Source organism: Zingiber officinale, chromosome 8A (assembly GCF_018446385.1).
Source record: "Zingiber officinale cultivar Zhangliang chromosome 8A, Zo_v1.1, whole genome shotgun sequence".
Lineage (NCBI taxonomy): Eukaryota > Viridiplantae > Streptophyta > Magnoliopsida > Zingiberales > Zingiberaceae > Zingiber > Zingiber officinale.
In genome coordinates this window covers 103,496,403-103,514,005 of record NC_056000.1, presented here as the reverse complement: position 1 = coordinate 103,514,005, position 17,603 = coordinate 103,496,403, and the positions used below count along the sequence as shown (strand labels likewise).

The window sequence follows — 17,603 nt, the reverse complement described above, 5'->3', positions numbered from 1 at the left end:
ATAGGTTAGTAGTATTTAATATATGCCTCAAATATAGTATCAATAGAAAGAAAATATATACGATTCCTAGAATTAAGTGGTGGAAGTTAAAAGATGGGAAGCGAAATATATTTAAGGAGAAGGTAGAAGTACAAGAATTAGGTGAAATATACGATGACTCTAATATAACATGAGATAAAATAGTATCAAAGTTGAAAATAGTAGCTAAGAGTGTATTCGGTGAGTTAAAGGGGCATGCACCACTAAGTAAAGAATCTTGGTGGTGGAATGAGAAAATACAAGAGAAAGTGAAGGAAAAACGAATAGCTTATAAGGAATTATATATTTGTAAGAGCGAGAAAAACTTAAAAAAATATACAATAGCTAAGAAAAAAGCTAAGAAAGTAGTGAGTGGAGGAAAAAATGAAACTTTTGAACGATTATATCAAAAATTGAATCCAAAAGAAGGGGAAAGAGATATTTATAGAATAGCTAAAGTGAAAGAAAGAAAAACAAGAGATCTTATCCAAATAAAATGTATTAAAGATGAATGTAATAGGGTTAGTAAATGATGGAGAAATAAAAGAGCGGTGGAAGAGGTATTTTCATCAACTTTTTAATGAAGGTTTAGGTGACCAACTTAACTTAGGTAATTTAAGTAGGTCAAGTGTGCATAGAAATTTTAATTGTTATCGTAGAATTCAAACTTCAGAAGTAAAATAAACTTTAAATGAGATGTGCAATGAAAAAGTCGTTAGACCAGATGATATTCTGATAGAGGTATGGAAGTGCTTAGGGAAACATGGTATTGAATGACTTACAAAATTATTTAACATGATATTGAAAACGAAAAAAATACCTGATCAATGGAGGATATACTCTCTAGTTCCCTTATATAAAAATAAAGGAGATGTACAAAATTGTGCAAACTATAGGGGTATTAAATTAATGAGTCATACTATGAAATTTTGGGAAAAGGTAATAGAAAAAAGATTAAGGAAAGAGACCACAGTGACAGAAAATCAATTTGGGTTCATACTTGGAAGGTCGATAATAAAAGTTATACATCTTCTTAGATAATTAATTGAAAAATATCAGGAGCAAAAATAAGATCTACACATAGTATTCATTGACTTGGAAAAAACTTATGATAGAGTCCCACGAGAAATTATATGGAGAATTTTAGAAATAGAGGTGTTAGCGTAACATATATTGAACTAGTTAAGGATATGTATGAGGATGTAACGACCATAGTAAAGACTTCAGACGGAGTAACTGAAATATTTCCAATAAAGATAGGGTTACATCATGGATCGGCTCTAAGTCCCTATCTTTTTACACTAATTATGGATGAACTCACTATGCACATTCAAGACACAGTACTGTGGTGCATGTTGTTTGCAGATGATATTATTTTGGTAGATGAAACACGTGAAGGAGTAAATGCTAAACTAGAATCTTGGAGAGAAACACTAGAAGGGAAAGGTTTTAAGCTTAGTAGATTAAAGACAGAATATATGGAATTTAAATTTAGTAATATTAGAAGTAATGAAACAATTGTCAAGATAGGAGAGGACGAGTTGCTCGGAACCGAGAGATTTAAATATTTAGAATCATTTTTATAAAATGATGGAGGGATTGAGAGAGATGTGTTACATAGAATACAAGCAGGATGTGTGAAATGGAGGGGAGTGTCGAGTGTTTTATGTGACTGTAAAGTACCTCTTAAACTTAAAGGTAAGTTCTATAAAACTCCAATTAGACCTGCTATGTTATATGGAGTTGAATGTTGAGCTATGACTCGAGTACATGAGCAAAAGATGAGAGTTGCAGAGATAAGGATGTTAAGGTGGATGTGTGGACATATGAGGATGGACAAAATAAGAAATGAGAACATTAGAGAGAAAGTCAGAGTTGCATCCATTGAGGAAAAACTCTGAGAGATACGTTTAAGATGGTACGGATATGTACTTAGACGACCAATAAATGCTCCAGTTAGGCGATGTGAAACTATGATAAACATGCATATCAAACGAGGAAGAGGAAGACCAAAAAAGACTTGGTTAGCAACAATAAAACAAGATAAAATTTATTTAAATATAGATGATGATATAATAGGAGATAGAGCTCAATGACCTAAAAGGATTCATACAGCTGACCCCACCTAGTGGGAAAAGACTTGGTTGTTATTGTTGTTGTGTTGTTGTCTTTAATTTTTATTTTACAATAATTTAGCACTTTGAACTTTTTACAGCAATCTATATTATTATTATTATTATTACTCTTTGTACAGGTTTAATAAGATGGAGTGGGATAATGGCGAAGAATATGATCAAAATATTGATGATTATTATGACGAGAATGATAGTAGTTCAGATCAGAGTTTTGATGATGAAGTTTTTATAAATAGGAATTGTGTAGTTGGTTTTTGGATAATATTGAAGGATATGAAAAAAAATATGTAGATAGGGGTTTGACATAGACTAATGAGCAAAAAGATAATGTTCGACGTGTTTTATTACACAATCTTATGACTTTTAGCAACACATGTCATAGTATTCTTAGGGTGAATTTGGATGGTTTTAGATGCTTGTGTGAAATATTAAAGCACAACAATAGGGTAAAAGGCAATAGAAATTCAAGTGTCGAAGAAAAGGTTGCTAAATTTTTAAATTTGCTTGGTCATGATGTCAAAAATCAATAATTGAGTTTTTTCTTTCGTCGTAGTACAAGGACTACTAGTAATCACTTTCATGAAGTCTTGAAAGCCATTATTGGCCTTCATGCTGAATTTATAAAGCAACTAGATGGATCTGAAATTCCTCCTCATATAGAGAGTAGCAATAGATTCTATCCTTTAAGTTTTTTTTTTATCATTTTGAACTTCAAAAGTTTTGTAATATACTTTGTAGACACATATGTCTATTGTCTCTTAATTGCAAGATTGTCTTGGTGCATTAGATTGGAACTCATATACGAGTTAAGGTATCTGATGTAGATACACCTCGATATAGAGGAAGAAAGCATTGGCCAACTACCAATGTGTTGGCTGGTTGCTCTTTTGATTTGAAGTTCATATATGTCCTAGCCGGATGGGAAGGAACTATATCTGATTCTCAAATAATAAAAAATGCCCTATCCAAGAGTAATAAATTGATAATTCCTCATGGTATCTAGTTTACAATTAATGTTCATTAGTGGACAATATTTGAAAGTAAATATGACTAACTTATATCTTTGATTTAGTAGTAGGTAAATATTATTTAGTTGACTCTAGGTTTATGTTGAAGAGGGACTTGATTACCCCTTATCGAGGAATTCATTATCACTTGAAAGAATATTTGAGATGAGGCCCTACAAATGCAAAAGAGCTATTCAATCTTCGACACTCATCTCTTCACGGTGCATTTGAGAGAGCTTTTGGGATTTTAAAGAAGAGATTTCCAATTATTGCTAGTGGAACATAACCTCATTATAAAGTTGACATTCGTACAAACATTATCTTAGCATGTTGTATTCTTCATAATTTTTTAATGGGGGTAGATCCAAATGAGAGATTAATTAATGAAGTGGATCGTGAATTAAATTCAACTTCTAACGATGAAGTGAGTCACAATGAAAGACACGACGATGACTGGAGGCAAGGAAGCATGATTAGAGATAACATAGCTAATGCTATGTGGTTAGATTACAATATTGACTAAAGAAGGGTTATTTTGATTTATTAGAAAATTATCAAAAGAATCATGATGTTATGATGTAATATATTGATTATGTGTGACTTTTATTGTACTTCTTATATGCTAGTAATGTTTGATTCGAACAATGTAATGGACCGAATGTGTTTTTTGATAAATCTTAATGTTAGATGTTCATCTATTGGATTTTAATTTTTTTGTATACATGCATTTTGCTTGTCAGTCCAATATTATTATATTTGAATGTTTATAATTGTGAATAAGATTTGATTTTTTTTCCATGTTCATGTGTGCATTTGATATAGGTGTTGATTAAGAATGAATCCACCAATTGAACAAGTCAAGAGAGATGTGATTAAGTGGGCTGAAGAGATTGATAGGATTTTTATAGATGTTATGTTAGAACAACAAGTTAATGGTAACCGAATATGTGACACTTTCATATCTATTGCATACAAAGTTATCGTTGTCATTTATAGTGAAAAGATTGAAATCCTATTGATAAAGGATAATTTGAAGAACAGAATTAAACCATTGAAAAGTCATTTCAATTCATGTTATAATTTGTTTAAGAATGCAAGCGGAGTTCAATGGCATGCAGAAAGTAGAAGATTTGAGATTGAGGAGGCAGTTTGGAAGAAATTTATTGATGTAAGTATTAATCATAAATATTAATTCATATTTAGTGAACCACGGTATTTCTAATTGTGTTTAAAATTATCTAGATTAATCCATCAATAAATTATTTTTATTTATTTTCTTCTAAATATTTTGGACAAACTAGGTCACTTTTGACAATGTCCTGATACATTATCTACATCACTTTTGATATATCACGTTTGACAAATTCATTTTGCTCATAGATGATAGTAGATATGTATGACATGCATCTTTATATTTCATAAAAAGAATTATGTAAAACATTGTAATGAAAAAAAAAACAATTTTTAGGAGATAGTGGAGTTAATCGAATGTAGTCCAATTTTGGAGGAATACTACAAGCTCCAATTTCTATCAAGTTCTTCAGCAACATGATAGCCAAAGCCAGAACTCCACGTGCAATTTCTGGTTTTCTGCAAGATAAAACTAGCAAATAATAATTTGACGAGATGTCATAGGCACAACAATATAACTCAAAAATCTCTTGTTATTTTTACCTCCTCTGTTACACTGATTCACTTGCCTGCTTAATTGATTTGCTTCACTCGAACTAACAATAAATGTAGTTACTACTGTATTTCTAATAATGTTTAAACTTGTCTAGGCTAATCCATCAATTAAGAAGTGGAGATATACACCTACACCTCATTATGAGAAGTTGTTAGAGTTGTTTGCTCACGATAGGGCAAATGGTCAAAGAGCTTCTACTATTGCAGAAAGAAATGTTGAAATTATTTTAGAGGAAGAACAAAGAGATCTTGGACTAGATGATGAATATGAGAATTCCGAAGTGATCCCTGATAGTCCACCATTTGACGATCGATCAAGGAGAAGAAAGCTTGCATCTATTGAATCATATGGCAGTAAGAAAAATTCAGTTATCGACATTAATGTCAAGGAAGTTGTTGCCGCAATTGATCGTTCAACTTCAGTAATTTAAAATAGGTCATTTCGCCAATAAAATGTGAATGAGAAACTCTACAAAGCTCTAGTTTGTGCTGGTGTTCCAGATAAAAATATACTTGTTATGTATTTATTTCTAGGAGAGAACAAGGAGAAGATGATGCTTTTCATGGGATGTCCACCGGAGAAGAGATTGGAATTTCTAAAGATAATATTCTCTTTCTGATTTTGATCGATTATGTCAACATGGTAGCCATAATTTTACAAAGCTCTAGAATATTTAGCATAAAAAAGTGAGCTACTTATTTTGGTATCAGGAAGTACAAACTTTGTAGTTTAATATTTGTAGTTTAATATTAAGTACAATTTTATTGTACTTTTAGATTATTTTTAAGTAATATGTGTGATTGACAATACTGATTTATATTTTGGTTGGTAATTATTTAATAGTGATTGTAAATTATTTTTAAGTAAAGTTTATTGTCGATATTTTTTTAGTTTAATTTAATATTTTAGTTGGCAATAATTTTATCGTGTTTGTACTTTAATATTTTAGTTGATAATGCCATTTTTTGGATTTCGAAATAAGGTTGAACTATAATAAATATTTTTTAAAAAAATAATATTGATAATTTTAAATCATAGATTTTCTTTTGATTAATAATAATTTTATTTATCAAGATAAAATAAATATTAATTTAAAATTATATGTCAAACCTAATACCAAGAATATTTTAAGTCTTCCATGCCCTTAGGTTAAGAAGAATAGGATATTTTGGATAATAAATAATTTTATTTTCTTTCTATTTATTTAAGTAAATAATTTAAGGGATTGATTTTATCCAATTTTTTGATCAAGGTAAACAAACATACTAGGTTGTGGATTCCTTTTCTTTCCCATACTTCTAGGTTTATTTCATCCATCTATGATTCAGACCATCAAATAACCAGAGCATTAAGGATTGAGGAGAAAAAAGTTAGATGGATTAAACACAATATGCAAGATAAATAAATAAAAAGAAATTGTATAAATCAGAAAAAAAAAATAATAAATTGAACACCATATATAAATTGAGTAAAAGTGAGATTAATCCAATGAATGAATTAAGTCTAATAAATGCTCCTGAAATAATGATATAGCAGTAAAGTGTTTTCTTAATTTTTCATATATTTTAAGGATAGTCTCAGTTATGAATTAACAAATAAATTTTCTTAATAGACGATGAATCTAAGAACAATAAATTTATGAATTATCTATTGTAAATATTTTTTAATTATCTTAATAACCGATGAAAAATTTTTATAGGACAAAATTAATAGTCACTTAGTACCAACTGAAGAAAAAAACAAAGGCCTAATGAACAAAACAAGTTGAATGGCGGTTGGATTAAGGGAATGAACTACTGAAATTTAGATGAAATATTTCAGATATTCGGTGTTTTCTTCAAATACCAGTATTTTTACAAATTGAATATATAAAAATAGTTGATCCAATAAATCAAATAAAGATTTTCTCTATTTCATTTTTTTCAGAATCTTTTATTTCTTAACAATTTTTTTATTGGGAAAACATAGCAAAAGAAATCTTATTGGATGTAAAATTAGTTATTATTTAAGCCAAATGATAAGATTAAACGCCGTGTATAAACTTGAAGCCCGGTCTACACTGAAAGCACATCCAATTTAATTCTGAACAGTTTGTATTTCCAAGGGCAAAAAAAAAAAAAAAAAAACAAGCCTGACCAATTTGGCGTGCTACATCGCAGGAATTTTGTAATTATACCGATCCTGCAGCTGAAGCAGTGGTAAATCTTACTCATCCACCAATAGAACTGGAATTTTAATCCACTAAAAGAAACATTGCAAATGGAACGATCTTATCACTTCTGATCAGGTCGAGTATCATAAGCAATTCAGAAACATTTGCAAATGAAAATTTCACTGAGTAGATTTGTGTCCCCATGTTTTATCAATCTTGCTCACAACAGTTGGTTAATTATTCATGATGAACTATCATCTACAGAGTAATTCATCGTATCAGACGCCCCAAAATTTTCATGTAGCCACATCACTAAACGCCTTCTAAAGGAGAGCAAAACAAATTGAAATATGAATAACAAACTATGCAGCACAATGATTCCTCAAAATGTCTGTGGGGCAAATAGCAAGGGATGTAGTGAACTGAGAAGAAACCTCAGCTGATCACTTTTGATACAACTCCTGCACCGACCGTCCTCCCACCTTCCCGAAGTGCAAATCTTTGTCCTACATTAGGATATAAAGCTTTATGCTCCGGAAATAGGCATCAACATTCTTAACCGAGCAAGAACCAGAAAAGTAGTTTAGCTTTACATGTAATTTGTTCACAAAAAGGAATCGAGAATCAAAACCATGTCCAAAAATGAATATTTTTCTTGGTATTTAGCTCTTTCTCTCAGTACATGGAAATAACCACAAACAGCATTGCAAAAAACCTTTCGACCTTAACTCTGATCTTCATGTTCAAGTATGAGAGGCATCAGATTCCCTTCAACAGGCATATAGATATGGGTTCTGTATTTCCTTGTTATTGGCATCTGAATGCTAATCTAACAAGCAATGCTTGGAATACTCAAACCAAATGGTAGCCACTGAACACGAGATTACCAAAGAGTGTTGTAGAATTGGTTAACTTTGGAATCCCAAACTGCCAGGCCTAAATTTCTATCAACATCCATGCAACTACAGAATAGAAGCATAATTATCTAAAAGATCCACATAAAAAACAACCTAATATTTCAGGGTACACCAAACTTCAAATGGAAAATCACCATTTTCAGCCATCTTAAGTGAAATTTGAAAATGACGAAATCCATCAGTAGATTCTGAATTACAACTAGTTAAATGAGTCCAGCGTCTTTATTTTACTACTTTGTCATTGCAGCTAAAGTAGATATAGTAAAAAAGTGAAGAGAAGGTAAAGTAGATATGTAATGTATACTTTTTAGAATGGTAGAAGGATAAAAAAGGCTCATGCAACCTCTCAAGTTTCAAGTTTGCTTGCTTCTACCAACAAACCTTATAATATAAGGGCACAAGTCTCTCCTAGTGAATCTTTGTGCTATTGCTTGAAAAGTGGCCTATGCTGTCGGCTTCAGTATACAAAAGCATAAGCAAACATCCAAAAACTTAAACTATAGTTAATTCAATCTACGGATGAAAATTCAGTAAACCCTAATTTTGGCATGTCTTTCTCTTTCCTCAAACAATAATGGGATATTATTCTACCTCAGGATTAGATATTGTAATCACGAAGCATGCATGTTTCATATATTTTACATAGTTGATCAATATATATATATATAGAGAGAGAGAAATGTTCTCCTGCGGTGCAATTCTTGCGGTTTGGTGCGGTAGAGATGAGTTGGCATTCCACGTCAAAGCCAAAAAAAAAAAAACGCGGCATCATCTCTTCTCGTCTTCTTCGCCGACCTCGCCAAACCACCGACTGCCGACCTTCCACTGGACGCCCGGCCACCGTCGGCCGGATCGCAACCGGATTCCGGCCGGATCGCGGCCGGAATCCGGCCGTTTCGTGGCCAAAATCTGCCGAAAACGCTAGCAGACACAGCGCTGCCGATTCTGGCCGCGATCCGGCCGGAATCCGGTCGCCGATCACCGGCAAACGCCGGGAGAAGCGGAGGTTCCCTGATCGGTCCAGAGACCGATCAGGAGGTTCCCTGATCGGACTGGTGACCGATCAGGAAGGCAAGTCCGCAGCGTGCGTTTTTTTTATTTTTTTTGGCTTTGACGTGGAATGCCAAATCACTTCTACCGCACCAAACCGCAAGAAATGCACCGCAGGAGAACATTTCTATATATATATATATATATATATATATATATATATATATATATAGAACCATGTTGCACTGGGCGCCAAGAACCATGGTATAAAATCTTTACCCGTGCCGAGGTTTCAGTCTCAGAGCAAAACGATACAGTTTCGGTACCATATCAAAACATCTAAGGTTTAGATAGATAGATAGATAGATAAGATTGTATTAATTTTATATAACTTGACAGCATATTTTTCTCAAAACATCTGCAATAAAGAATAGGTAATCTAAAGTATTTCTTAGGCGTAAAAATCAGACATTCTTATCAACAAAAATATGTTTCATATGCTTAGGAACCAATAATCTAAAAGTAGAGAGCTACATTAACATATTCAGGATTCCAAATCTCAAATTGATTCTAAGATTAAAAAAAATTATTATCTATAAAAATTATATAAATTAACACAAAAATAATAATTTATAAATAATAATTACATAAATTATTTATTTATTTATATAATATATAGTAAATATTATATATATAATTCTAAAATCAAATTTATTTAAAAAATTTATATATTTTTCAACTTTTTTTAACAATTAATTTTTTTTAGAATTATTCATAAAAATTTAAAATTATTTATAAAATTTTAAAATTATTTGAAATATTTTTATAAAATTTTAATCTATTTTTAATTTATAAAAATAATATGAAGTTTGTTTTTATAATTATTTTAAATTATATAACTATATATTATATAAATTATCTATTTTTTTACTTTAATTTTTTATATTTTAAATAAAAACAATAAAATTATAAAATTATAAAATTATATATTATAAGTATATTAATTAATTAACAATTTATTTAATTAATTATTAATTTATATAATATATAATATTATAATTATATTTTATATAATAATTAATTAAAAATTGTATATATAATATAATGGTTTTAATTAAAACTTTTAATAAATCCTACATTTTCCACTCCCTCGCGATTATGTTGTCGCCTCCAATTCCACGCTATTTTTTTTCACCTCGTCATTGCCTCGCTACCTCGTCGTCACGTCACCACCAGCTCACCAAGCTAATCTTTTACCGATGATTCCAGGTAAAGTCTGCATCCCTAAATTGATTTTTTCTTCCTTCCTTTTGTTGTGCATCCGACACACACGATGATGCATGCAAAATTGTTGTGCTGTGTTGGTCCCATATTAGAGTGGTAAAAACCATCTATTTCGAGCGGCACGACTCAAGATTTCATTCCTTGTCGGAACACTTCCGGGCGCACCGCTACTCAGGCGCCCATGCTAGATGCGCCCAACATATCAACTCCTTATACACACCCATAAATGTTATGTTACACACCTATCCGTGAATACCTAGTGCTAATTTTTTTTAAGGGTATAATATTTAGGCTAAAGAAAGTGAAAATTAAAAAATAATAATATTAAGTGTTCAACACGTGGCAGATACGCTACTCACCTCCGTCGCCGACTAAGGCCACGTGGCAGCGTTGACCGCTGACTACACGTGGGCGAGCCTCCCTCTCTCGCGCATGAGGATGAGCACGTCACCCTGTGTGTGCGTATAGTGTCTTTTCTTTTCTATTGTATGGTTGCATATCCCTTTTTCCTAAACGGAATGACAAAATAAAATATACTAATATTTAATAATTTCATATATATCTTGCACACCTTACCCTACACACCCCATGAGAACCCAATTATTTTTTTCAATTTGATTTTTTTTACTTATTACTATAATTCAACTCCTAAACCCTAAAGGCATAATTGGAAGCTTAAAAAAAATCAACGTTTTTGCACGCTGTGAGAAGCGCCCACAATGGTTGCTCATTGTGGGTGCCCAGGATATAATGTCACACACACACACATACAGATAGGATATTTATATCATGGGTGCAACCTCTCACAGTCGGCGAAACGGTGTTTTTTCTTTAAGCTCCCAGTTATGCCAATAAGGTTTTGTCTTTAAAGTTTAGGGGTTGGGTTATAGTATTAAGCACAAAAAAAAATTCAAATCGAAAAAAAATTTCAGTGCTCACAAGGTGTGCAAGATATCAAAACTCTCTCTCTCTCTCTCTCTATATATATATATATATATAAATATATATATAAAAGGGCAGCCGGTGCACAAAGCTCTCGCCATGCGAGGTCCCGGGGAAGGATCCATTGTACGTAGCCTTACCTGCTTTTTGCAAGAGGCTGTTTTCAGGATTCGAACCCGTGACCTTTTGGTCACATGGCAACAACTTGCCTATGCTTTTTAAAGAGTTGCTAAATCTTCCCCTCCTATATCATATAGCGGAGAATTTTGGTCCTGATATCATTTGATGCAGCATAGGATTCTATGCCTTAATAAGCAACAATATCACAGCAATAGAGAAATGGGAAGAGTGACTTAGAGAAGATCCCAAATAACTAGTTACTTCATAATTTCTGACATACTGAAACTTACCATTATGACTAGACTTTTTGCTCCAAAATAGACGGAATGGTAATAAATATGTTAGTCAATACACTCATTCTATTTTCTATTGCAATAAGCCAATAAACAATCTATAAAACTAAAAAAACCTAATATGAAGTGTCTGCACAATTCTTCCTTTGTTTTGCACTAAAATTACAAGAAAAGGAACCATAATTTCACTATGCACATGGTAAGTAGTAACACTGAGACATGCAACTACAAAAGCACAGCAGTAAGTCTACTAGTTTTAAAATAATACTAGTCAAGATAAAAAATAAATAAATTGTCAGGTTTCAAAAAAAAACGTTTAACCTACAGGTAGCAAATTAACATATAAAAGTCGGTGCAACTTTTCCTAGGAATTTGCACTGGACTAACAAATTTGGCAAACTCCAATGATATCAAGAGATGAATAAATTTTCATTTTTTCTAAAAAAAAAGGATGGCCAAAATATGGGTTGTATTAGCACAAATCTGAGCTGAAATTTGTAGATTAGCACTATATATGGGAATCAAACACATGTCATCTTATTTAGTCAACAGAGACTCAACCACCATAAAAGTGGTTTAGTTGAGAAGAAACAGATATAAAATGTCTTTCAAGCACAAAATGAAGCATATGCATAAAAGAAATGTTAGAACTATAATCTACCGCATGGAGCTAAATGCCATCTCCACAAAAGTCTAACAATGTTGAGGTTTATACTAGAAAATGAGTCTGGGTGACCATGAGTGCTTCCAAATCCATAAAAACATCTTGTCAACATGACCAAACTATTTCTTAGAAACATAAGTTCATTTGTAATTAATGAAAACATAATAAAGTACCTGGTTCAAGAGGAACAGGTGATATCAGCTCGAAAGTAGCTGAGACATTATCTCCAGGCATTACCATCTTGATATGATCAGGAAGAATAACTTTTCCAGTAACATCTGCAGTTCTCAAGTAAAACTGAGGACTGTATTTTGAGATGAAAGCAGTGTGACGACCTCCTTCATCCTTTGTCAATACATAAATCTCTCCTTCAAATTTTGTAGATGTCTTTATTGTACCCGGCTTGCTCACTACCTACACTTGTTAATAACAATAAGTGGCCAATAACAATAACTGGAATTCAAATCACAAGAACACAAAAGCAGGTCTTGAAGTCAAGTTTTGATTAATGTGAGGTCCTATGTATCAAATTAACCTGATTTTGGATTCAGATTCACATCATGAAATAAAAGAAAAAGAAGCAAATTTGATAATTTGGTCGAGCATGATTACAATATAAGAATGCTATACTCTTGGAAATATTGAAAGGCCACATAAGTAGTGGTTCAACAGTCTAAAGAAAAATCATGAAAATTAATACTCACCTGCCCTCTTTGCACATCTCCACGTTTTAACCCACGTAGTAAGAGGCCAACATTGTCGCCAGCCTAGATAAGATCAAAATTATATATCTTCTAAGGAAACCTAATGAAACATAATAAACAACAAAATTAACTACTCACCTGTCCATGATCCAAGATCTTCTTAAACATCTCAACGCCAGTGACTGTAGTTTTCAAAGGACCCTAATAAAAGAAAATTTGAGCGATAACTATATCAAGCTAAGTGATGTGAAGAATTCAACTAGAATTGATCATGTATAATCTAAATGAAAAACAAATTTTTCACCAAGAAAATAGAAAATGAGATCAATTAAGAAGAGATGATTGTTCAAGAAAAATGATAATTTATTCAAAATATATTCAAACCTTCCATTTACAAAAGAAAGGCACATCAATAGTCAATACAGGTAATTCTTTAATCTGATAGAAACAGCTCTCACCTGCATTAATCCAAGAATTTCAACATCTTCTCCAGTTTTAATTGTTCCTTGCTCAACCCGTCCAGTGACAACAGTTCCACGTCCCTGCAAACACCAACCCTTCAGGCTCTTGATAGTAGTTTTGTAGTACAAGCAGATAGTGCAACTAGAATATCAAAGACAAAACAAGTCATGAAATGATCAATTTGTAATGAAACAATTTGAAAATAAAAGCGGCATAATTTCAAATATATTTCTAGCATTTTACATAAGGAATTACAACTTGACCAGTAATGATGTATTAGGAACATTAAAAGAGGTAGATGGTAATCTACGATCCTCAACACAAAATAAGAAGCAAACTATCAACCCATAATCAGCAAGAGCAACGTCTTTTCTGAATACTCACCAGCAAGTACTTCTTATAAAGCATCATAAGAACAAATGTTTACTAATAAAAATAAACAATGTATCAGATAATCTCAACTTACTCAGTCTCGCAACTTCACTGGTCTTGCAAACATTACAAAGTTAAGTAATTGATCAAGTTTTATATTAACCTGTATTGAAAATACATCTTCAATAGGCATAAGGAAGGGTTTGTCAAGTTGACGAATTGGATCTGGTATATATGAATCCACTGCATCCATTAACTTTAGGATAGCTTGCTTCCCTATTTCTTCATTTCTTCCCTCTAAAGCAGATAATGCTGAACCTCGAATGATAGGAATATCATCCCCAGGGAACTTATAAAAGCTAAGGAGCTCTACATTAAATAAAGAGAATGTCAAGCACAATGCAGAGTATAAAATTTCAAAGAAAAGCATCAACCAACACCAAACCTCGAAGCTCCATTTCTACAAGCTCTAATAATTCAGGATCATCTACGGCATCAACCTTGTTTAAGAAACATACAAGTGATGGCACACCCACCTAAGTGACAGAGTCAGAATTGAATTAATATAGATAAAGATTCCAAATAGTGCTTAAAAATAAAATCAATTGCAATGACAAGGAAATCTTACTTGGCGAGCAAGAAGAATATGCTCCTTTGTTTGAGGCATTGGTCCATCAGGTGCTGACACAACGAGGATACCGCCATCCATTTGAGCAGCTCCAGTAATCATATTCTGTTTTTGAACAAAAGGATAAGATATAGACTATTAAAGATACTCCTCTTCAATTTTACTATGAAATGTTAACATGCTCATGAGAAGTGACATGTTGAAGTTGTTTATATTAAGATAATCTATACCAATTGACTATTCGAAGGAAACAAAAGGAATATAGCAGTGCACGATATTCTTCCAAAGTAAGCATGCATAAACTAACAAAGCATTAATTATGAATTTACGATTAAGAATTCACAGAATATTTGATTCAGGCAAAATTTTCTGTGGCTTTTTTGCATTTAGCAGGAGGAATTTCAAACTAATTGATTGTAAGGTTAAGATTCTATAACAGAAGGCAACTTATTAAATTGCCTAACGAAACTGTTTCAGGTTTTTAACATGACTTTTTCAAAAAAAATAAAAAGGTTTTACATGAAATTTCATGCCTTACCTTATAAGTTATTAAAAAAAAAAAAAAATAGCCCGGTGCACGAAGCTCCCGCTATACGGGGTCCCAGGGAAGGATCCATTGAATGCAGCCTTACCTTGCTTTTTTGCAAGAGCCTGTTTCCAGGATTCGAACCCGTGACCTTTTGGTCACAAAGCAACAATTTTACCGTTGCGCCAAGGCTCTTGCTAAATGGATCCTTCCCCTAAACCCTTACCGTTGCGCCAAGGCTCTTATAAGTTATAAAAGGGAAAAGAAAAGCAATTTGAAGATCAACTCACTAATCAACAATTACAAACTTCTCCAACTAGACTATGTATACAAGTAATATGCACTCAAAGGATCTAAGTGTGCTAACTATGCATATGCCTTTGTTGATGTTGCATGATTTAAACTTTTCAAGAACATGGAATAGTTTCATATATTACTTTAACATAGTCTGCATGTCCAGGGCAATCAACATGCGCATAGTGTCGTTTGGCAGTTTCATATTCTACATGTGCCTGCAAACCAGAATAATAGTCAGTATATACATTAAAAAATGAATTATCAAAGGAATATAAAAAATAGCAGACCGTTGCAATGGTAATTCCTCTAGCTTTCTCTTCAGGGGCTTTGTCAATCTCATCAAATGCAACTGCTTTAGCTTTTCCCTCATCAGCGAGAACCTGGAGAAAAAGATATTGATGAATAAAGTTACCCATAAGAAACTAAGGTAATAATTTACTAAATTTGGTTTTACAAGAATAATTCAAAAAACAAAGTTTTACTTCATAAATCTATAAAAGCAACAGTAGTATGTGGAGGAATAAACCAATGAGATACAAAAACAAATTAAAAGAAATTTCCACAACTAAAAGTCTAAAACACATGCTAACCTTTGTAATTGCCGCTGTGAGTGTGGTTTTCCCATGATCAACATGCCCGATTGTACCAACGTTGACATGAGGTTTCCTAGAACAGAAAATAAAATACTTAACATATGAACTCAAGAAACTGCCTATGTGTTCTTCCTAGTATTGGTATGATATCAAAATGCATCAAATATTTAAATGAATTCCACATTGAAAAAGAAAATTGAATAATCCAACAAGAATAAATAAGGAAAAACAACATCACTGTTGTGACACCTTACTTGATATTGATGAACACTAATTGGATCCTCTTCAATTAGGGAAGTAGTGAACTATGGATGAATAGTCAATAGGCAAATCTAAATTTCCTATGTTGCAACATAAGAGATTATGAAATCCCAAAATGCCCATCCAAAAAATGAGAACTCTTCATCGAATCGCAACAACTTGATCTAGAGAAGACTTTAAAGGCTGAGCAATATGCAACAGAAGAATTAACCCCAATAACTTGGACAGCATGGACAATTCATTATTTTACAGCAAAATACAGCACGACGCAGTCGATAAGTTATCCGCCCTACATCTCAGAAAGGCACTTTTACGAAAGAACTAATCAATGGATCATTCATTTCGGCGAAAATGAAGGATTTCTCCTTGGAGCCTAGAAAGCACACGAGCCCATTGCAAAATCAAAAGTCTGTCGACATACTTCAAAAGCCAACCAGTAAAGGGGCGGTGCAAATCTTACGTTCGGGTGAAGGTGGCCATAGACCTCCTCCACCAAAGGGCCACCGCGGTGTCGCTTCCGCTGGTGATGCTGGATAAACAGTGGGGCTCCGTGCCGCGGAAGCATGAGTAAGGGAAAGGGGAGGCGGAGGCGGAGGCGAATCGTAGAAGCCTCCTTGAACCATTGTTTCTCAGAGCAGCCGCCGCAGCCATGGGGAAAGCAATGGGCGATCGCTGCGCAGGTGGACGAAGGAAATTAAACTCCTAGGGTTTTAGAGAGAGATGGTTCGAGACGGTTAGGACCGGACTCAGCAAGTCGAGGCTCGGTGAAATGAGGCTCCTCTTGTGAAGTCAATGTGACACTCTAATACAGGGAATGGAAATAAAAATTGAAAAGGTTTTCGTATGATTTTCTTTAATATTTATTTTTTTTCTCTATTTTTAAAATATTTTTCTATACTCCTCGTACAAGAATTCTGTCTCAGCCGCAGGTGGCCCTGTAGGGACGGCTAGCAACGTCCAATCGGCGTCGAATCGTAGCACTATCGAGGCGTAAATCTTCGGATCATAATTTACCTTTTTAATTATCATGATTTATCTCTCTCGTTATGACATAGAGTCGGGTACAACGAAAGCGTTGATGAATGGATAGAGATTTATCATTTGAGATTGAATGATCTATTTTTTAAATTGATGGGGTATAAATTTCTATACTCGCATAACGCACTCTCTAATCCACTTTCTCGTCAGTTAAAGGTATTGAGGATGAGCACTTCATCTTTTACCATATGATTACGGCAAAAGATGAAACGCTCGCCCTCAACGTCCCCGCCGTACCCGACCCAAGGCCATCACGAGAGAGGTAAATCGCAACATCCGAGCGAGCATGTGACGGACAGGGTGTAATACGAGGATAGAAGATTTATTCTTTAGTCATCCCAAGAATTGACCCTACCACCTCATTATGACAAGTTCCATCATATATCAACCCGAATCACCCACAAGATGATCCACATGATTAACTTTGCAAGTGGCCACTAAAGGACTTATCTCACAAACTTGTAGGGTGTGTTTGGTTCAAGTTATCATGTATAACCTTGGTTATGTGATTAC

At 33.2% G+C, this 17,603-nt stretch overlaps 1 protein-coding gene across 1 annotated transcript; it reads right to left on the bottom strand.

Moving 5' to 3' along the window:
• Positions 1 to 7,162: 7,162 nt before the first annotated feature.
• On the bottom strand, positions 7,163 to 16,814 carry LOC122009893 (elongation factor Tu, mitochondrial-like). The gene is made up of 12 exons (XM_042566206.1): positions 16,513 to 16,814; positions 15,789 to 15,864; positions 15,486 to 15,578; positions 15,339 to 15,413; positions 14,376 to 14,480; positions 14,193 to 14,283; positions 13,911 to 14,116; positions 13,372 to 13,455; positions 13,052 to 13,114; positions 12,914 to 12,976; positions 12,383 to 12,623; positions 7,163 to 7,505 (listed from the first exon to the last, which is right to left on the bottom strand). Exons 1-12 carry the CDS (start codon positions 16,701 to 16,703, stop codon positions 7,435 to 7,437), a joined length of 1,359 nt encoding a protein of 452 aa, XP_042422140.1. The 5' UTR covers positions 16,704 to 16,814; the 3' UTR covers positions 7,163 to 7,434.
• Between the last annotated feature and the right edge of the window lie 789 nt (positions 16,815 to 17,603).